Below are 22,334 nucleotides of genomic sequence, written 5' to 3'. Positions count from 1 at the left end.
GAACACTGAACAACTTGCTCAAAACCATCATTAAAGACAACGCTGACCTCTGTTTTGTACTACACAATTCTGGATCCCATACAGCACACAGTTTCAACTGGAAATACTGTTTTTCATACTCTCACAGAAATCTGCTTCCCGTCACTGAGAACACCAGAGAAACTCTATTTCTTTATCCTGAAGACTAGTTTGCTTTCCCTGAACATTCAAGTTCTAACCTATTACAAATGCATATGCTTGTGGAATTGTTGAAATAGTAATCTGAGTTATCAGTATACAGAAGTTTTCAACTATCAACTCCTTTAAACAATTCCCTAAGCAACAACATTTGTGGTTTAATTCCCACCTAATCCAGTACAGTCATCATGCTGGCCATTTTTAGAAGGATCCTAATTTTGCCCTGTCACTAGCATGCTCTGCTATCCAAATTATGGAAGAGAACCCATGAAAATTAAGAAAATCTCTGATGTTGATAAATCACAGAATGAAACACTCATGATTAAACCTTCATTTTAGAAGATGGTGTTTTTACACTTAATTCATACCATCTAATTTCCTTGCACACAAATCACCTCAAAGAGGATAGTTGTTTTGAGCTTGAAAACACTGAAAATTGGGATTCCCGAAAGCAAAGGCATGAACATTGCTGAGTGTCAGATTTTAATTACCACATTAATGACAGTAAATATTGCAGGGTCTAAGGTCATAGTATCAAATTTACATGCTGAGACAAATACTGGGGAAAAAATTATTTACAGGTCATTTTCAACCATTACATACTGATTTTTATCAAATTTCATGAAGTAATCAAAATTATACTCAAATAAAAATTAAATTATCTTAATGAAAGATACAACTCCAGAAAGTTTGGGTATTTCCCCAAGCTGAGCTGAGGCACTAACTAGAGTTTCAGAGATCTCCAAGCATGATGAAGGAGCCGTAAGATCCATTTCAGTTTTCCAGTGGCACTTTTTGAAGCACAGAAACACGGTTGCATGGAGGCCCTGGTCATCATCTAACCCAGGTAATTAATTCCATCTTCTTGAAATGTACTAGCAGGTTCCATTTATTGCAGCATCTTACTGATACCTATCTCAGTGAACACTACTATGCACGCCTTTTAAATGTTTGCGTACTTCTGGCAGTTTCAGTAAATACTATATTCTCTAGTGACCCTTTCAATTAAAATACAGAAAAATAAAGAACACTTCTAGCGTGTCCAGCTAGAAAATATGCCAAGACTGAGGTTAGCCTTATATATCAAAACTTTAGAGTTCTGCAACTCTGGAACAACACTGTTTCAATGATAAGATAGATAGTGCTGCAATTCTAGCTATGCTGGGCATCTTAAAAGTATACTTCTTTGCAGTATCCAGAGATGAAACCTGCTTTGCCAGAAGAAAAAGCTGTAAAATCATTCCGGTAAGTTGAACACTTAAACGGTTTTGTTCTTTACAGATTTTAACAAAGGATGACTATATTGGTTATATATATATATACACACACACATATATATAAACCATACATAGACTTCCATTTTTCAATTGTGATAAAATTAAACAGAAGAAGCTATTAAAAAAGAGCTGTTAGAAAGCAAGGAATCTTGCAAACGAAAACTCTAGCAGTCCAGCAACCCGTGTGAGAGCAAATATAAATAAAGCCCTAAGTGTTTGTTTAAGAAAATATATACTTTCTAAATGTCCTGGTTTCAGCTGGGATAGAGTTAATTTTCTTCTTAGCAGTTAGTACAGTGCTCTGTTTTGGCTCTTATGTGAGAACAATGTTGATAGGACACTGATGTTTTTAGTCTTTGCTGGGTGATGTTTATACTAAATCAAGGACTCTTCAGTTCCTTGGGCCCTGCCAGCCAGAGGGCTGAGGGGGCACGGGAAATTGGGAGGGGACACAGCCAGGACAGGTGACCCAAGCTACCCAAAGAGGTATTCCACACCATACGATGTCATGCTGAGTATAAGAACTGGGTGAAGAAGGAAGGTGGGGACATTTGGCATTACGGCGTTTGTCTTCCCAAGCTGCCATTACACATGAAGGAGCCCTGCTTCCCTGGGGATGGCTGAACCCCTGCCTGCCCATGGGAAGTGGTGAATGAATTCTTTCCTTTGCTTTGCTTGTGTGCGTGGCTTCTGCTTTACCTATTAAATTGTTCTTATCTCAACCCTTGAATTTTACATTCCTTTCCGATTCTCCTTCCCATTCCCCTGGGTGGGGGGAGCGAGCGACTAGCTGCGCGGTGCTGGGTTGCCGGCCAGGGTTAAACCATGACACTAAAGCACACAACTTAGCCAAAAATTCCAGCTCAAGACTAAAGTTTGGCTACTGAATTCTAGCCCTGAAGTAGTGTATTTTGAAATGTTTCTTGAAAAATAAAACAACCTGTTGCTGTTACAGGAATAGAGCACATAAAGAACATGCTGAGGCCAAGTGCCATCTTTACCCCCCTGAGGTCAGTGGCAAGGCTACCACTGCTTTTAGAGTATGTTTCACCCTCAGATTATAGAAGAAAGTTGCAGTTCCTTTTTCATTAAAGAGAAACGACCAGGCAGGATCATTAACATTCATAATGAATCATGTTCCTGAAATACCAACACACCACAGAAACTTTTTCATCATAACCGGGCAAGACAGAGCTCAGGTATTGCTCTTACTACTACTCCATAATCGGATCCAGACATCTCACGTAGAACTGCTATGTGCTGTTTTATGAAAAGTCAGTGCAGGGCACTAACAAATTTTAAAGGGGGCCAGGGGGCAGGGAGAAAGAGAAACAGTTACTGTTGTCTTGAAGCAGACTGAGGCTCTGGAAAGCTTTCAGGAACACTAAGTCAAAAAAGAAGCAAAGCTTCTTCACCATTACCTTACAAACTAACCAAAGGACAGCCAAGAGCAGCAGCTACACACACTTCGAGATGCTGTTCCGCATCCTGCACTATTCTTCGCTCTTCCTCCCTGGTCTGATGATCAATACAGCAACCAATACCAGCGTGTAAAGCCTCTGCCCCTGACAGCTGAACACCCTCTGCAGTCACAAAGGGCCAAACAGAGCTGCAAACTGCTACTGTTGCTTTCACGAGAGAAGAAGTGGGTTTGCCTGACAGCCCGCTGCCTCCATGTGTGACTGAAGCTCATGAGTAAATTCAAGGCCACAGAGCTGCCAAGCTGTGGTCATTCAGGTCACATCAGAGGAGCCAGCAGTGTTCCCTACCTGGACGCACGTCCCAGCTGCATCCCAGACATATAAAGGGATATGTGGGCAAACACAAGCCACCTCTCTTCCCCAAGTCATGATTTCCACAGAAAAGGAAGAGGGAAGGACAGTATGTTACAGAACTCGGCAAAAGGCCCTGAGCCTTGAAAGCTCACCAGATACAAGCGCCAACATCACACTGATCCCTTCTTTTATAACTGCTCCTTGGAAAAATACATGTAATACATGTTAGTACTGACCGTGGCCAGATATTAAAGAACAAACTCTGTGGTAATTCATCAAATTTCAGAATAGTTGTCAATAGAAGGTTAGAAACGAAGCATTTTTCCCTGTAGATAATCCATCACCATTTTTCTAAAAAAAAACCCAAACAAAAACCCCCACATGCAATTGGTTTAGAATTACAGCAAGCCTTACACTTCAGGGAATACACTGCTTTTACACATTAGGTCTCTTCTGGGCTACAGGCCATGACTGGCCTCTACAAGGCAAGCCAAGCCCCATAATTACAGCACTTTATAAATGAAGGAAAGGCAGTTCCTGCTGGTCTCAGAAAACTGATCCTATCTACTTATCATCTGCTTTTCTCAGTACAGCTCCTGAAAATACAAGAAACAGCTTGCTTGCTTGAGGTTGTACATAAGCTTGAAAAACTCTGCGTCAGTGCACAGAAATATCTTCCCACATTGCAATGGAATTATAAATGGATGTACATATCAAAATGCAATATATTCCATTCTGCATTAACGGCTCCTCCTTCCTCCATGACAGCATCTTCAAGGACGGCAAACTGTTCAAAGTAGGAGCAGTTTCTGTTACTTGGGAAGCTAGTCTTACCTTTTCCAGTTCTAGATCCAAGTCCTCCAGGGCCAAGATTCCTTGGCTAGCATACCATTCTTATGGATATCGCCTTTCAAAAAGCTGCATAAAGAGGTGGCTGTAAACTGCTTCAAGTCACTGAAACTGAAAGAGGAAAAGTAGCTTGCTGCCACTTCTCTTCTTCCTATTCCAAGTGGTGTTTGGCATTAACCCGACATAGCAGAGGACTCTCTCTTGAAGTATGGTTATCTTATGCATCAATCTGTTTCACTCACATTGTTAATGGAACAGCAATATATTCAGGCAAGGGCTCTACACTGTATAGCAATAACTGCCAAAAGCCTGATTCACTGTTGCTGGTCTGTGGAAAAGCGCAGCATGACAATTCTCACCATTTCAGTTCTGCACCTGATTTAACAAGCCAAACCAAAAGTCATCCTACTAAAGGCAAGTTTAATTTACCAACTTTTAATTGCACCTTCTTACATTCTTTGAAAATGCTGCTTTAATACTAGATTACATTAAAGAAACACTGTTAGGTCTCTGCCCTTTCCAATTTTCCAAGATTGACAAGGTTGCTGGTAAATACACACATGTAGTGTGTACAGCTTATATACAGTGTTATATATACATGCCACAAAAAGCAGCATGCATCTTTCTCATTGTCTCCTTTCTGCCCGACCTCTATTTATTACCCCACAAGATATGCTTTCTTAATGCAAATACAAAACTCAGCAAGCTCAAAGAGCTTTGACAAAAGCTCTCAAGGAATACTTACAAGCTAAGAAGCTTCTGGAGTTTATTTCCATTTTCTATCATTCATTACTCTGATAAATGGCCAGAAAATATGACAGGAGTACCATCTAAAAGCTAAGAAACTGCAAAACCAATGAAGAGAGCTCAAAATGTCTTCTGAGTTATGATTCTTAGGCAAACGTAATATGTAAAAGGGTACTGCTTTTTTCTTTTAATGTGTGAGGTGGCAATACTGCTTAATGACAGTAAGCAGAAACTGTCACAATTAGAAATCCGCAACCATAACAACCCTGAAGATTTCAGTTGTAACATAGTAACGATCAATAAAACACAGCATTTGCTTGTACATTATGATATCCCTCATGTTAACCAAAATGGCAAAGGAATTCTCAACTTCTGCCACACCAAGAAGTGTTTTGTTAGTCTTCAGTGCTTCCCAAGGCAACACGTGATTTGTTTCCATTTTAATGTGAGCTAACAAGCACAGGAAATAACAGCATTCTCACCTGGTTTTTCTGTTCTAGCTCTTTGACTGAACTTTTAAGTTTTTGCAGCTCTTGAACATACACAGCTACCTCCTGAGGTCCTTTGGCAAGTTCAGCTCTTAACTGGTTAATAGTAGCCTGAACAAACAGAAAAATCCACATTAAAAACAAACCTTTGCATGTATAACCCAACAAAAGCAAGATGTTTGGTAGCAAAATAAAAAGCATCTTGTATACAAATAAACAGCTTAAGAAAAAAGTCATCTGCAAACTAATCTCAGAGCACCATCAGCTACAGAAGCACCACGGAGCATTATTTCCCAGCTTCCTGGCTGAGATTCATTCATGTCTTATTTCAGAAGACAAAAATTGGCCCCAGTCCAATAGAAAATGTCAGATAGAGCCCACACCGATAAAAATCACAACAGATTATCCTTTAATCATTATCACAGTTCTAGCTTCAGGTGAAACCCTCCCAAGTCACCACAGTTACACAGCCAAAATCTTTGCCTCCCTGATAAGGAAAGCATACTGGAAAAGGCACTGGAAGTGAGTCTGGCATGTGATGCAAACTTGGTGTGTGGCTTTGGGACACATCAACCCTGCAGGTCAGCATGATCAGAGGAACAATACTATCCCATTAAATACCCAGGATTGGTACAAACAGAATATATCAATGACTGCACAGTATTTGAACACAGTAATGGAAGCAAACAAGAAGAGCACTTTAGATGGGTAACAATGGCTGCCCTAAAGCATGCTGTGTATGAATGCACTCACTTCGAATACACTATATAATAGTGACCTTTTTAAAGAAATTTTCTTTCCTATTGTTCTCAACCACAGAATTCAGTACAAATGTATAAACACTGAATTCAAGAATGAACTAAACAGAAGTAGTAGACAATAAATATCCTATTTACAGCCTTCCTACAGAAAAAAGGAAGACTAAAGAGAACATGTGAACACATTATATGACTACATATAGTTACTAATTGAGTTTCTGTAATATTGTGCTTTACAAGACTTCTGTTACAGAGCTGTTCTGTAAAACACATCCTCGGATCTGTCCTTAGCAGAAAACATTCCAGCATGTTCTCTGAGAATAGTGTATGGATATTTCACTACTGAAAGAATATAATGCAGAAAATGTGCAGAAGCTTGCTAAGGACACCACTGCAGTCTTTCAAACTAGAATCATAATATAAATGCATAAAGATACATTTCTGTCATTCACAATTCAATAAGCCCATCCCACATTTCATTCTTAACATGGAAATATATCATGGGTGAATAGTCATTCATTATATTGTCTGGCTGATGTGTCTGTATAATTAATGAACCAATAAGCAAACAGGAACATATCTGTTAAACAACCTCTTGAAATTATCTTGATACAACAGAAAGCTACTTATAAGGATAAAAAAACTTTCAAAAAATTTACCTCAAATTTAAGTGTCTCCATTAGAAAGCAGAAAAAATAAAATGGATGGATGAAAGATGGAAACAAGCAGTCACAAAAGCCGTTAGTAGAAACACTTCCTCAAATTTGTTTTTTAAGTATTCCGGTGTTTTTAATGCCTTTGCTTAGGGGGGGTGGGGGTGGGGAGGGTGGGCAGACAGGATGACACAACCGAAAAAAACCACAGTCCTGGCTTTATTGAATTCACACATAACTTAATCTACTAATCTTGTTTAATTCCGTGGGCACTCAAATTAACAATCAAACCTAGGACCTGTATTTTATGACCATTTATCAGATACTGAAGCAAGTGCCGATCTGCAGAGATTCACAGAAATGTGTAGTCCCACAGCAGTGCAGCTGTTTTCATAAAGTGTCTATTATGCAGGAGTCACTATAGAGAAAAACTCAACATGGAAGGAGTAGCTCAGAATGTATGTTCATCTGAGAGGTCTAGACACCAGAGTTTCAGATGCAACTCTGAAATATGACAAACACCCAAGGGAAACAAAACAAAACAAAAAAAGGACAGCAATGAATACATCTAGGCAACAATTGTACAGCTATACTATCCTTCACATCCCTCTCCTGCAGCATTTGAAGATGCTCATATAGGGGTCAGATGATCTTTGTTATTCTCTTCACCCACACCATAAATTTAGCTTTTTTTAAAGACATCTCACTTTGGAAACCAATTTAATACATGTATTCTCAGCCAGCTTGGCAAAATAGCTAAGGGTGGTGTAAGAACCAACTAACATTTTCAGCCCCTGAGGTGGTCTTAAAGAACAAAGCTGAGATGAAACACGGCCAAACTTTTAAGGCCAGAACTGCATCCACTCTGTCAATGAAGGACTTCCATTTCATGTTTTCTTATAGCTGACACTATTCACAATTGTGTTTTTTTTAAGAAAAGTTTTCACCACTATGACTTTGAGTAATGTTTATTTTTTTTTAAAGTCACTTTACATCAATAGAAAAGCTTTTATTTTGAACACATCTTGGGCTATTGTTGCCATGTGTTGGAATTAAGCAGAGAAGACAGTGACACTTCTGAGAAGAACCAGATTGCCGCTGCTTACCATGTTCTGCCACGCAGCAACTCTGTCTTCTCTGGTTCAGCCTACATACTGACGATACTACACAGACATCTGATCTTATTATAATTGCTGCACTGTGGTTTATAATCTTCCATACATCTAAGACTTCTTATATGAGCACATCATAACAGCTAGGTGCATCATACAACCTTCTTCCCAATCTGCTGCTACTTCCAGGAGGACTGAAAAACACACTTTCTCTTATCTTTTTTCCTGTTGAAGGCTGCACTTTATAGCTACATTTTAAAATGGCAAGTTATGTCAAAACAAATATACTTAATTGGGGTAACAGGAGCAATTCACACTTCTGTGAGAATGTTTTAAGATGAAAGATTTTTGTTAGCCCATGTCACTAAGTCATTTTATCTTCACATGAAAACTAAAAATCCAAAACCCCAAAAGACTATAGAAACAGTATTTTGAAATGAAATTTGAATTCTGCAGCATAGTTGTGGGATCTCACAGTTAAAACCATATTACAATTACACAGCAACTTACATGGCCACATAACCACATTATATTCACAACTCCAACTGTGATATTCCTTTTTTCACATCTGATGAAGCTCTTGGCATACATATTTTAACTTGAAAACAATGATAGATTCATGTTTAGTACAATATTGTACCCTAGTACAATTCCAGGAGATCAAGATATCTGTGTGGAGGCCAGGGGGCAGGAGGGAAAGCCCTGAGGAGTTTAGAGTAATGCCAGGCAGCACTTCTCTAAAGCTCTGCAGTGCAGAAGAACTAGAAATTTAAACCTGCAGTTTTGAAATCTAGGGCGCATGAAATCCCAGAATAAAAAGATGTCAGAAATCCTTCACATCTACAAATCTCACTAGGACAGAGGATACTAGGAGTCCTACAGAAATCCCAGGCATTCCCTACGTAAGCTGCGAAATTCTGTAAGGACCCCACTTTACTGGGGACCACAGCTCTGCATTAACAAGTTTTGCTGGTATTGCTGCATTGGTGGGGGACAACAGAAAAGGGGCAGGGCAAAATTAAAAGGTCTCAAACACAGCTGACAGTCTTCACTGAAGACTGTTACACTGTCAAGTAATCCATTAATAAAACAATTCCAGCCAACCCACCAATGAGGTGCAACAATACCCCAAGAAGCAAATTCCTCTGCAGGAATGGATTTACCAACCCCTCAGTAGAATAAATTTTGGTGATTCTGTATTTTTATCAGGATTTCTTGCCACTATCTCTGTCAGAGATTTCCCTCACTGTTGTGTTAAACAACATCAAACAGGCTTTAGCTAGCAGTGGATCCGAGACAGTTTGAGGAGTAAAGTTCCCACTTAAAGATCCAAGTCAGAGCTGTTGCAACCCTTTTTCTTCATCTTGTATGGAAACAGAAATGTTCAGTGGTGGAAAAACAGAGGAACAAAACCAAGAAAACTGAATATTTGCTATGGGAGAGGCAGTTACCTTTGCTTCCTTAAATACAGAGTTATCATGAATTCTATATGCAAGAAAGAGACAAATGTTTTCAAATCTCCCATCAGCAATTTAAAATTTCTTCTACTGACTCAGCCAAAGCAGAGCCAGCCTTCAAAGTACTTCTGAAGAAACCAGCATATTCTGCAACTCAAGTAGACAACAAGGTCCCTCTTAAATGACATTAATTTAGAAAGTTCAAATCCAGGAAAATATGGAGAAAAAAAATGTAAAATAATAAAAAAAACCCCAACCAACTAACATGAGAACAATAGATTTTATTTTATGTTTTAAACAGCATCAACAAAGAGGAAAGTTAAGATGGTGTTGCCTGGAAACAAGTTACAGGTGACATCCTGAAATCTTGACCTTAAGACGTGATGAGGCCTGGCAGTCACTCACTTCTGCTCTAATCCATAACAGGCAACACTTGGAGGCCAGGATGTATAATGGGGTGGGGGGATATGCATGCAGAACAGATTTGTACCTTATACACTAAATATTCCTCCAATAATTAATAGGTGTAAAAAGGCCTCCCAACCTGACAGTAAAAACTAGAAAAAACAAAAATTAAAACCAGTTTACGATATCCATTGAGATTTTTAAATGTTGTGTAAGTTCAAGAATTATGTATGTCCTATAAGAATATTAAAATTATTATCTACCTTGTACTAATAATTTATTTTTACATACACTCTAGCATCCATTTTCAGACACATTCACGCAAAAGTTAACCAAACTGATCATTTTCAGAAACAACTTTTCATCTGCATGTAGCTCACTAAGCCTTTGAATCACACAGGTATTGCTCTATTTCTCTCTCCCAGTAGATAGAGCACAGATCTGCCAGAAGATCTTTTCCTCTGCTATCAGGCTCTTGTAATAACTTTTTATGCCAAGAAAAGGTTTTCAACAAAAAGCATGGGAACTTTTGGAGGGTAAATAATGACATAATTAAGTAATTTACTGCAATGGATAAACCTGTCTATTAGATAAGTTAGAAGATTCAGTTAAGAAAAAGGCTTTTACATTATGATGAATTTCCATTTTCATATGAAAATCATGACAAAGCTAGTGGAAACACCTTTAGGTATGATTATTACCTCCGACTCAGCCTGCTCTGCCTGCAAGTGCTTGCACTCATCTTTCAGCTTTTCAGATTCTCTCTCACGTTCCAGTGTCATTTTGTCCATCAGCATCTGAACTTGGACCAGCTCTTTTTTCAGGACGGCCACATCTTCCACACCAGGCCTTTGTAGCTGGAAAGTAGAAAAGTAGCAGTGAGCAACACACATGCTTCCAGCGTCAATGTCATCTCTAAAAATCTTTGAAATTGTCAATTTATAGACAAGGTGACATATACAGTATTACAGCTGGGAAAAAAAAATAATAGATTGAAACCCAAAAAAAACCAAAACCACAAGAAAAGTACTTATCATTCCCAAAGGAAACAGGATTTAATGGCTGGTTGTCAGTTCTTGCCTGCTAAACTCTGAACTTTTTGATTGATTTCAACCAAATCTGACAAATGGGAAAAGGTCTCAAAAATCAAATTTCTGGAATTTTTATGTAGGTAGATGGAGAGCTTCCCTGGGAGAAAACACTGAAGTGACAGTGTCAGGGAATCCATGCAAGAAGTTTATCTGAAGTCACAACTGTCTGAGAAGTAGGCTGCATTGACTCTACCACTCCACAGAACAGACTACTGTATATACTTTGCTGCTGTTAATACTCACAAGCCCATCTCGGGACTGAGACACAATAATCCGGTGCTGCACAGACTTTTACAATGATACTGCCTCTGTCTTCAAGAACTATTTCAGAAAACCATAAGAACAGATTAAAAAAGGGCAGCTGAAGGAAATGTCTTGAAGGTACTGTTGGACATGCCTCATACCAGACCCCCAGGTAAAATCTGTCGCTAATTACATCTAAGGCACCGTAACATCCCTCAAAATGAAAAGCTATGGAGGGAAAAGAGGGGGGTGATAGTGGACACCAAAAAAAGCAGAGAAAAGGAGTACTGGCACCTAGAATAGAAAAGCTACAGGAAAAGGGTAAGAACGCAGAAGAAGAAAGGAAGACAAGAAACAACTAAACAGAGAGGAATGGATAGGTCCACTGGCTGGGCAGGAGCAGGAGGGACTCATGGGCCCTTCAGGGCAGCTGACTATAGGGAAGAAGGGGGATAAACGAGTCCTACTTTCCTCCGGAGTCTAAGCAGTGGTTGAGTGGGAGAAACTAGGAAGTCCCCTTCACTACTGCTTTAGAAGCGGCACGACTGCTGGGTGGCTGGGATTGGTCCCTGGCACCATGGCTGTACATAACAGTCAGCAGGAGCCAAAATCCCAGAATACACGCACATTGGTATTATCAGCCAAGCACAAGAGGGACAACATTAACATAGGCATGGTGATGACAACTGCCAGCCGTTCAGCCACCATGTCACAAAGCACCTCTCTGAGCATGTCTGATGAACGTAGCTGTCCGGGGACAGTCAGACCATAACACCTCACGGAAAAAGGGTGATCTAAAGACAGCTGTGGAAATCGGCAATGGCATTGCTCCAAGTACAGGCATGCACAGCACATCTACATGTGTGATATCCTGCAAATATGCTGAAGGGTAGACCATCAAACAAGCAGACTATAGCACAATGTAGGGTAAATTTTAATAGATAATTCAGAAACAACATATATTTTCTCACTGGAAAAACACTGAAAATGTAGGTCAGTGAAACAGATGAGAAACAACTGTGTTTTGAATTTTTCAGCCCACAAGCAGATGTCTGCAAGTTCAACAGAGTTTGACTGTTTTAAAACTGCATTTGTAAGCTTTTAAATATATCCCTCCCTGGATTTGAAAAATAACAAAAACATTAGTGTAATGTGAATACCAGCTCTGTCTTTAAGTCTTCCACTGTACTTCTCTCCTTCTGCAGTTCTTGTGTCAAGTTTGTCACTTTCTGTTCTACACCTTCCCGAAGGCTGATTTCTTCATCATACTTTGATTTAAGATCTAATAAGAAGGAAGTTGAATAAATGAACACTTGCACAAGTTGCACAAGTAGAGAACAGAATCAGACCTCACATTAATACACTTACCCACAATTTCAGTGGCCAGTTGCGCTGCTTTTTGCTCAAATAAGTCTTTCATCTGCTTAATGTTAAAATTTTCTACTTGGACCTCTTCTAGTTGCCGTTCTAATGATTCTATTTCCATAAAAAGAACAGTATTATTTTCTGGAAGAGCTAGGACAATACAGTTACTCACGCCCATAACGAAACACAGCAGGTAAATAAGTAATCTGAATTCACTTAACATCCAATTAGCTTAGCAAAGTGAACAACTTCACCGAAGTTAAATATCTACAAGCATGATGCTGGAACCTGTCACTAGTTGAGTACTCTGCAGGATTAAGTACATATTGGTTTTCACTGGTCATAAATAGGCCTTCAGATCACTGCAACATACTGCTGAATTCTAAGCCCCAAACTGCAGTTAAAAGCTCTTTTAATCATGATCAGCTAGACATTTTATGCACACCTAAGGAAAATTCTATTTCATGTGTGCCTCACGAACAAAAACATAATGCAAAAATTATTGATCTGCAAAACAGACAAAAATTCAGTTTCCTTTCCTAGTAATGAGTACAGAAAAACACTAAACAAAACCAACCCTCACAAATGCTATAATCTAAATATCAACAATCACTGACTTTCCCAGAAAAAGACTTGTACTGAATTCTTGAATACATAAAATGATTAAAAACATGTTCAAAACTACTCATGAGAAGTGCTTTCAGAGTCAGGAGAACTCCTGTCTCACTGCTAGAAATCAGAAACCCCAAGCCTCTGGAATATTTCCCCGGACTATAGCTATGAAGAACTATCTATCTTAAGCACTTACAATTAACTTTTTCCCAGTAATTGTACCATTCCAGCTTTCTAGCACTTCAATTTACCGAAAGTGTTTTTTCATAAACCAAAAAGCTATAATGAAAACATATTCAGAAATTCCAGAACGGTGCAGAAATTAATATAATAGAATGTTAGCCACCTGTAGATGTAGCTGTTGTCAATCCATCGGACTTAGAATCCTTAAGAAAACAGAATAAATTGATCATTAGATGGTAGCAATGAAAACTACTACTTCCAAAGTTCTTCCCATTTTTGGACAAGACAGGGGAATAAACACTTCTGTGCTCAAATACTGCACAGCAGTATAAAAATACCTAATTTCATACAGTTATATCTGGAAGACTGGAAAAGACCAAGATGATTTTCCATTTCATGTATCACTACACTATGAGGCTTCTAGATTTGCAAGACTCTAGTAACAATCCCCATCCCCCTCCCTTTCTTCAATATTGAAATCTGCCCTAAAAATGGAGGTTACAGACATAACTAAATACATTATGAGAGGCATTCTGTCAGAAAGCGGCTTCTGAGGTTTGCAACAATTCAGCATCTAAGCAGCTGATAGTAATAAAAGAAGCAAGAGCTTCCTTAGGGCACAACACACCACAATTTGCCTTGCCTTGTTTGTTCTGCTTATCTGGACGTCTGTGAAACAACAGTACTCTTCTTCAGAAGTCCTTACAAGAAAGGCATCATCGCCTTTTCTCATAGCAGATGAAATTTCTTATTAGATTTCTTTTGTTTAATAAATGGAGTTCTGAATAAACCCAACAGAAGGTAAAGTCTCAAGTGAACTTGCAGTGAGTAGCATAGAAGAATCATTATCTATTCCGACTTTGTTCTTCAGATTTATATATACAGTTACATTGCGGAGAGATAACTAGCTTTGTTTTCAAGAACATGTCAATATTCAAATTATGGAACTAACTAAATCAGGCCACGTGCCTTACAAAAAAGGTATTAATCTTCAGTGTCAATGCTGATGATAAACCTGCTTCAAGTATTTTAAAGCAATTACTTGCTGCCGCTGCCCCTGCAATTTCTCTAGTTCCTTCTTCAGCTCTTCTGAATACCACCTCTCCTCCTGGGGGGCAAGAGAAAGAACTGTAAATTTGGTTGTTTAAGACAGTGGAACACTTTGCAATTTGAAACAAAGAACTAAGTGCAAGTAAAACACATTTCCAACCTTCAGCGAAGCCTGTAAGTCTTGGACTTCTTGTCGGAGCAGTGATACTTCATCTCTGAATAAATATATTCCCAGAGTGGAGAAAATGAATATACAGTGGTTATATTTTGTCAATTACATACAGGTTATAATGTGTATTAAATAACTGGAGTGATAGCCACACACTACATAAATATAACTTAAGTAATTATAAATAGTTATTTTTAGATTTTTTGAAACTTGGAACAAATTGGATTAATAGATACTTATTAGTTCATTTTGCACATCACTTGAAAAATGCTAAACATTAATTGGACAAGTAAAGAAATAGATATGCAAGAAGTCTCATGAAAACAGAAGGTAAGTCTAAATCGGTGCATCAGCTCAGCCACATAAATTCAGAATGGCAAAGCTGTGCATTGGTACATTTAACTGTTTTGCATGCCTTTTTATGAAAAGGACAGGTTTGTTCTCCTTCACTTCCCGTATCATGTAAAGGAACACTGCCAAGAGACAGCACACTATCTTACTTCTTTTGAAATACACAGTTTTATGTAATTTTTCATCCACACAGCAATTCAGCATGCCCCACAGACACACTCACTTAATGGTCTGAATGTTTAAAGCCTCGGGATTTTAAGTTCTCAAATTCTGTGCTTGAGTCTCCAGCCAAGCAAGAACACAAGATCCAAGGCTACAACTGTTACTAATTGATTTAGACAGCAGCCTTCTGAATCACAAGTCTCCTTACAGAATTGCACAACTATACATATAAGGATAATGTTGCATTACTCCGCTATAGCCACTCCAAATCTAGAATACACAGGTCATCAAAATAACGCCAAATATATGTGTGTGGGTGCCAATGCCAATACATTCTCTCAGTTTTATACCATACAGTTTTGTTGCTTCTGTGCTGCATTATCCCCTCCTCCACAGATGTTCTTTTAAATTATCTACACTTAGGGGGAAAAAAAGGCAACAAAGTAAGCTATTCCTTAGCTAAAGTGAGAAGGCATAGATTCAATCTACATTAGCATATTAACATCTGGTCAGGGTCATCAAGAAGCAAGTGAAACACATGCTTGAACCAGTGACGCAAGAATTCCAGGGTGGACCAATTTTAATAGGAAAACTAACACAGGATATTGGGAGGGTAATTTTTTTTCAGAGGAAGGTTTTCTGCTATTAACACATTATTTCTGCTTGTGTGAGACATTTGCTGGAGGTTTGCAAATACTACTGCACTGAGGCAGGTGCAGCTGTAAGCCAAAACCCATACATTGGTTGCGGGTGGAGAAGACAGAGCCGCTTTCTCACCAGTATCAGTAAGTAAATCAGCTAATATTCACACCTAAGATTATAAACAAAATCTCAGGCAGGTGAAACAGCTTACTATATTGAAGTTGGGCTGAACATATACCAGATCTGCAGTACTAAAGCACTTAAGATGCTCTGGTCTTTGTAGCAGATAAAAGGTTTTGAAGCTGTATAAAAATAGGTTGTAGTAGAAGGGAAAGAGAAGGGGAGGAGGAAAGAGTTTGTAGTGTAAGGACCCTTCTACAATAGTTGCTTCAATATTCCCAACACAGTTTTGCTTGGCAGTTTTAAGATGAAACCTACATACAGTTTAACTGACCAGTGGAAAACAAATGGAGAAAAAAAAGCCTAAGAGGTAACTGTAGACATTGTAATTTTGTTTTTCTTACTGCCATCCAAATCCTCACCACATCTCCCTTTCTGCTACAGCTGTTACAATTCCTTCCTCCTCTCGGCACATCTAAGCCTCACCATCTGGCAAACCCTTTTTACCTTTTCCTTATGCTCCATGTCGTTCCCCACCTGGAATGCCAGTGCCTCCATCCTAGCACTGAACACCAATAGCCTTGCTGAATCACAACTGGAGAGGGTTACATGATTAACTCTTGGCACTTAACCATGGTAGTTTATTGCAGGGGTGGGAGGAAGAGAACACAAGGTAATTCATAGTACCTAGCTTTCTCTATTGACTAAATAAGGAATTTCACCTCCCAGTCTTGGTCCCATGAATTACATGTAAGCTTCACTCCTAGATGCAGGCTGCAATATTTAATACGGTATTTCAAGTCTTGGAAAAACACGTTTATGCTGAATGAGAGTTTTCTCAAGCAAGCATGCAACTGAGAAACATTAAAGAATGCCACATTAACAGGAAGAAATAGCTCATGTGTTACACAACAGCTCTCACCAGACTCCTTTCACTCCATCCACACTCCCTGACCTTGTCCACTTTTTCAATTATATGAGAGAAAACAAAGCCACTTGTCCTTAAACTGTCAAGAGCCAGGAAAAAAAAAATTCACCAGCCAACATCTGGTTGACATTGGAAAATTGCAGGCATAAAAATAAATATTTCATAAAATGTATAAAAAAATATATTTATGACCAATAATTCCCCTACGTGAATGCTATTATTATACTAAAAGTATTATTTCAGGTCGAAGCTATATCACTCTGAAAAGGCTTAAATCAGACAGAGAAGAAATAACTCATTCTTGAATAAATGTGCACATAGGAAACCCAATATAACTCCACTAGTACCCTACCACTTTCTCCTATATAAAGCCCTAATTTTGATTTCTTTTGTTGCAGCAGCTGGGAGAGAAGGCAGCTATCCACAAGGAAGGTCCCGTCTGTTGTGAGGACAAGACCTCTGCTGATGCTGGCTCTCGCTGGCTCGCCAGCTCTGCACAACACCAGCAAAATACAGTAACAACTGAAACGTGTTACCTTCCACACTCTTCTCACTGAAGAGCCACCTTTTCTCTTGAGTTAGTTACATAAATATACATATTTATTTCAGTGTAGTTATTCATCATTTTGGGTCCCATTTCTACTAGTGACAAAACACTTGAACCGTTTACTTCCCCGCATCGGCAGAAGCCAGCTCAGTTAGCAGGTAGCCACCTGCGGGGTCGCACAGTGCGTACCCCCGCTTGCTGAATGAGGCCACAGGCAGCTGCTCGCTGACACTGATGTGCACAAACAAAGGGACTTTGGGGTAAATGTGACAGAACAGCAGCATGGACTGTCATTTACAACAGTCCAAAATAAACACTGAACAGAAAAAGATCTAGCAAGAAGCAAAAGGAAACCTGTGTAAATTTTACCCCTAAGAAAAAAGCTTCCCAAACCAACACAGGCAGACTACTCAGTTAAACTCTTCTAGAGAAAGTTTCATACAATCAGCTTCTGCTACATACCATTGGTCTCAAAAATAAAACAACCCAATATGCTTTCTAGCAAACAAATCAAACACCACAGTTTTGACTAACAGTTAAATAAAACAGAGATTTCTGAAGATCAGCATGGAGTTTCTGTAACACAGAAGGAGAACTAGCGACACAGACAGAAACTTACAAGATTTGCAAATAACTAGGTAATATGGGAACCTATTTAGGCAAATACTGACATTGTAATTGCCTGGTAAGTACTCTAACTACCCAGGGGCAAAATCAGGTTTCCTGTCTGTCTTCAGGGCTGTCCTCCACCATACTCAAAAGGTGAACTTTCAGTTCTACGCCAGAAATTAGGAGGAAATTTTATTTTTTTTGCCACACTCCTAAAAATCATTCCAGTCTATAATATTGCATTGTCAGCTGCATGAGAAACAGGTGACTGAATTAATAATATAAACATGTGTATCTGATTTTCATTTATTGTCAGATCAATATCAGCCAATGGAAGTTTCAAGCTGCTTTTTAATTGTAGCTGGAAACGGGGCATGAACATTTAAATACTTGACTACATAATTAAGTGTTCAAATTAATACATCCTTCAATGTAATCAGAAGCAGCTCAACACTGACACAAAAGCAAATGCACAAATGAGTACTGTTTCACCTTTCCGGTGACAGATGACCTTCCCCTCCATGAGTTGAATCAATGCCAGAATTATGAACCGCTTCATAGTGCTTAAACAGCTCCTCAGCTGATCCATGAGACTTCATACAGAGGGGACAAATAAAACCCTATTATAAAAAAGGAAAAGAAAAACAAAACACAAAAAAAGAGGTAAGAAACAAGAAATATTTTTCATCTTATTTTTACACAGAATTTTAAGTTTTGTTTGTGCATCTAAAAGGTGGCAAGTTAAGACTCATACTCATTTTTCCATGCTCTGGTAACAGTTTTGGCAATTAAAAAGTTAGAAAATGCCTACAAAAGTAATAATTCACTTTTCAGTGTTTTTTTTCCCAACAGCATTACATACTAGTAACAAAACCTTTATTTAGAAAAATAAGAAGTCATTTCAGAAAGACTGCTCTGCAATTTCTTTCCCCCCTCAAGAAAAGAATTTCCTATACAACTTTCCATAAAATCAGATTCTTCTCCCAAAGAAGAGACGGGTTTGCTGTTTGGTCTTAAAGAAGGAGTTACAAAAATCCACTCTAAAGCACAGCTATTCATACACTTATTACCACCACATTTAGGCTACTGATTTTAATACGGGCCAAAAGATTAAGAACCACTTTTTACCTTGCATATAATTAATTAGTAGATACAATTCAGAGAAATACTACCTCAAGAAATTCAGATCTCTACAGCCATCCACCCAATACATCCATTTGCATTCCAGTATATTTCCTGCAAGCTTACCAGAATGAAAATTCAGCAGAGCAATGCCCTCGTTCTACCCATTGGCCCACAGACAAACGAAAACAATAAATATGATGTACCTCTAAACATTCATGTGGTGTCCAAAGTGCCATTTATAAGAAGTACCATCCACCTCATTTTATCTAGCAACCTATTACACCTCTTTTTAAGTGCTGGGCTTCATACTGGTTCTTCACTTATTTGGCTATCATGCCAACTCTGAGCCCAATTCCCATTTACACTACAGCCCATACACACCACAATGGCAAAACAGAGATAGGTGAGAGGAAACAATTTAGTCTCACATTAAAGGCTTCCTGTAATTCCAAGCTGTGCAAAGAGAGCCTCGTGTGAGATTAAGACCCTCTGTTCCTTAAATACATTTCAAATACACTTTTGCATATTTCTGTGTCACCTTCAGCTCCTTATGCCAGTATGAATCGCTGCACATTCCAACACTAAACCAAGGCTCTCCAGTATGCAAGATGAAAGTACTACTGTGAGATTACCACACTTCACCTAACATACACTCCCATACGATTCCTGAAGGACATATGAAGAGTTCCGACACTCCTTTACTGCTTTTAATTTTGCATTTGCATGTTAATAGGCAAGGCACAGAACTTTAAATATTAGCACAAAGTGAACATCCTGAATGTGTATGTTGATAACCACAACAGCACTCATCTTCTAACTTGACATTCACAGTATTTTGTTTGACAGTCACTAAGAATTCAACAACCAAACACTCACATGGATTCAACCTGGGAGAACCCTCATATTCAGCTACTCAAACATGGCCGGATCTCCAGAGCACTGGACAGGGACTTTATAACTGCTATTATTTTTCTAGTGTTTCAGAAATCAATTTCTAAATAGAGTTGCTTATCAAACCCATCACCTATCATATTGAAGATTGATTTTGGCACAACTAGATCAAACAAAACAATATACTCCTTCCAAAGCAGACAACGGGCATTTACACTTAACAACCATTTATTTATCTCCAGAATTGATCACCACTTTTACTCCAAATTAAACCATGTTAATGCACATATATATGTATATGTGCCAAAACTGCTACAGAAAATTTGTTTAAACTACTAGGTTCCCAGCAATGCTAATCTCACACAATTAGCATGTAATTATATGATGGCAATAACAGTCACTCTAAGTAAAAGAGCCAGAGGAAGGTTCCCCTGGCAAACAGCAATGGCAGTGAACCAGAGGAGGGATCAAATAGCAAGAGATATTTTTCTTCCAAGTAGATGACAGCAGTCAGTCTCATACAATGACAGTGAAACAGCATCCTTTTGGGATGACATGCTACCAAGAGGTTCTCAGTGTTGTGATTAGTTTCCCTGTGACAGGAACGTCTGCTGTTAACAGAGAAAAGCAAATGTTCCTTATAGCACCACTAAGTGCATCTAGAAAGAATGAATGTAGAAAATTGCTCTCGCCTCTCCTTGCTTTTGCTCTTTATTTCTTTCCATTTAAACAGCAAAATCTTTTTCTGTGTTTGGTTTTTCATGGGTTTGGTTTTTTTGTAACTGGGTTTTACTCTGTGGAAAGAGGAGCCCTGGAAAAGAGGAAATAATAGATTATATTTGCAACTAGCCCAGAGGAACAGCAATCATTCATTTGTCTCAATTATAAGGTAAAGCCAGCCCACAATTTCCCCAGCAGGCAGATCTGAAGGCAGTGGCTGCAAGGACAAGGGGCCAGAGGCAGAGCAGAGCTGCCAAGCTGAGGGAACATGCTGCAGCTGAGAGCCCACAGGAGGACAGGAGCTCCGGGGACACATCGCTGGCAGAGGAGGGAAGAAGCATGGACAAAACCTCCTCTCTGCAGTAGCCACCCCCTTCCTCTCACACAGGCAGGGATAAAGAGCGTATCACCCATGAGCCCCAGTCTCTCCACCAGCACTGCCATGACCACAACCAGCTTCACTTTTTGGGGACCTGGTGTTGGAGTCAGCACTGGATTACAGCTCTCACACATGCCCTTACTCTAACGCAGCGTTTTCTACACATCTGATGTACAAGCTCTAACAGAGTAAGATGTCACCCTTCTGCAACGGGGCATCCTCGCCATCCTTCCTGTGCTGAGCTGGGGTGGGCAGGAACACCAACTCCTACAGCTGCAGGCACCAACCGCTCGTACATCAGCCTTAAACTGCATGAAGCCAGCACCCAGCTGTGTTTCGCAGGCTGGTAATACTCAGATATCAACTCTTCTGTTGGCAGCGTTAATTCAGGTCTCTTTAGAGTAAGAAAATCGGAGTCACCAGGATCTTCCTGGGCACCAGACAGTAACGGACAGGAGTTCAAAGGTTTCCTGGGCCTGCAACTATTAGCCCCAGCTGACAATCTTGTTCAGGGACTTGGGTTGGCGAGTCTCTTGCTTTCTCTCTTTAAAAAAAAAAAATAGCCATAAAACTATCTCTCAGCAACATCTTGAGATTAATTTTGAAAATATATGCAAAAGTGTATTTTATTAATCTAAAGGCAAGTGTGTGAGAAGAGGGGAAGAAACCTGATGGTCTGAGATGCTTAAATATTGTACGCATTTTTTTTAGTTCACAGGAATTCAAAGTGCAAGATTCAAAATCAAGTGCAAGATATTCCTATATTGGGACTATGCCTGCCCTGGATAAAGAGGAGACTGCAGTTACAACCATAAGAGGTAACACTTGTCACCACGACCTGGGGGAGCTGAGGTGTCCTTTCCAGTAAGCCTGAACTTGGCTCCCTTAACTGACAGACCCCTTTACAGAAGAAGCAAGTATGACAGCAATGGTCTTGTAGCTGAAGAAGGAAGCTACCTTATAAAACATGCACAGCTATGCTTTTCAAAAGGTTGTATTTGCCAAGAGACACTTAGTAGGTTTCCTTTAAAATGGATTTAGAAATTACTTTGCATAAAGCACAGCCACAGAGAAGTGAAAGGCATTTCACCTTCTTCATTTAATAAAAGCAAAGACATAATTTGTAGCCCCTGCATCACTGCACTGTAAATCGCAATGCCCTAACTGATGTTTCTAGTTGGGCTCCTTCTTTTCTTTACACAGGGAGAAAAGAGCATAGATGTTAAATGATTATTAGTTGAGTTTTGTTTTTATAAACAGAAAATCTTTTCACCAGGAAATGACAATTTATTGAGTCCAAAGCTTTCTGCACATGCCCATCAGTTAACGGAAAACAAAAAGAAAACCACAACCACCATATGCACAAGTTTTTATCAGGAAGGACTTCTTAAGATCACCACAGAATTTCTGAAGACAGACAGAGCAGGAACAGTAAAAAAGAAAGAGTCC

At 39.1% G+C, this 22,334-nt stretch overlaps 1 protein-coding gene across 6 annotated transcripts in view; it reads right to left on the bottom strand.

Moving 5' to 3' along the window:
- EEA1 (early endosome antigen 1) overlaps positions 1 to 22,334 on the bottom strand; it is a 77,560-nt gene that overhangs the window by 36,566 nt on the left and 18,660 nt on the right. For 3 of the 6 annotated variants that reach the window (XM_056339761.1, XM_056339763.1, XM_056339766.1), the window contains 9 exons: positions 18,263 to 18,390; positions 14,403 to 14,457; positions 14,235 to 14,300; positions 13,356 to 13,395; positions 12,401 to 12,508; positions 12,193 to 12,314; positions 10,400 to 10,555; positions 6,731 to 6,745; positions 5,308 to 5,424 (listed from right to left, as the gene is read on the bottom strand). In XM_056339761.1, coding sequence (XP_056195736.1) covers positions 5,308 to 5,424; positions 6,731 to 6,745; positions 10,400 to 10,555; positions 12,193 to 12,314; positions 12,401 to 12,508; positions 13,356 to 13,395; positions 14,235 to 14,300; positions 14,403 to 14,457; positions 18,263 to 18,390 — 807 coding nt within the window. Of the gene's footprint in view, positions 1 to 5,307; positions 5,425 to 6,730; positions 6,746 to 10,399; positions 10,556 to 12,192; positions 12,315 to 12,400; positions 12,509 to 13,355; positions 13,396 to 14,161; positions 14,301 to 14,402; positions 14,458 to 18,262; positions 18,391 to 22,334 lie in introns of those variants that run through there. The other 3 variants (XM_056339762.1, XM_056339764.1, XM_056339767.1) reach the window with 2 other exon arrangements.

Source organism: Falco biarmicus, chromosome 5, assembly GCF_023638135.1.
Source record: "Falco biarmicus isolate bFalBia1 chromosome 5, bFalBia1.pri, whole genome shotgun sequence".
NCBI classification, from domain to species: Eukaryota; Metazoa; Chordata; class Aves; order Falconiformes; family Falconidae; genus Falco; species Falco biarmicus.
Note: the sequence above shows the minus strand (reverse complement) of the source record. Positions and strands in the feature narration are given on the sequence as shown.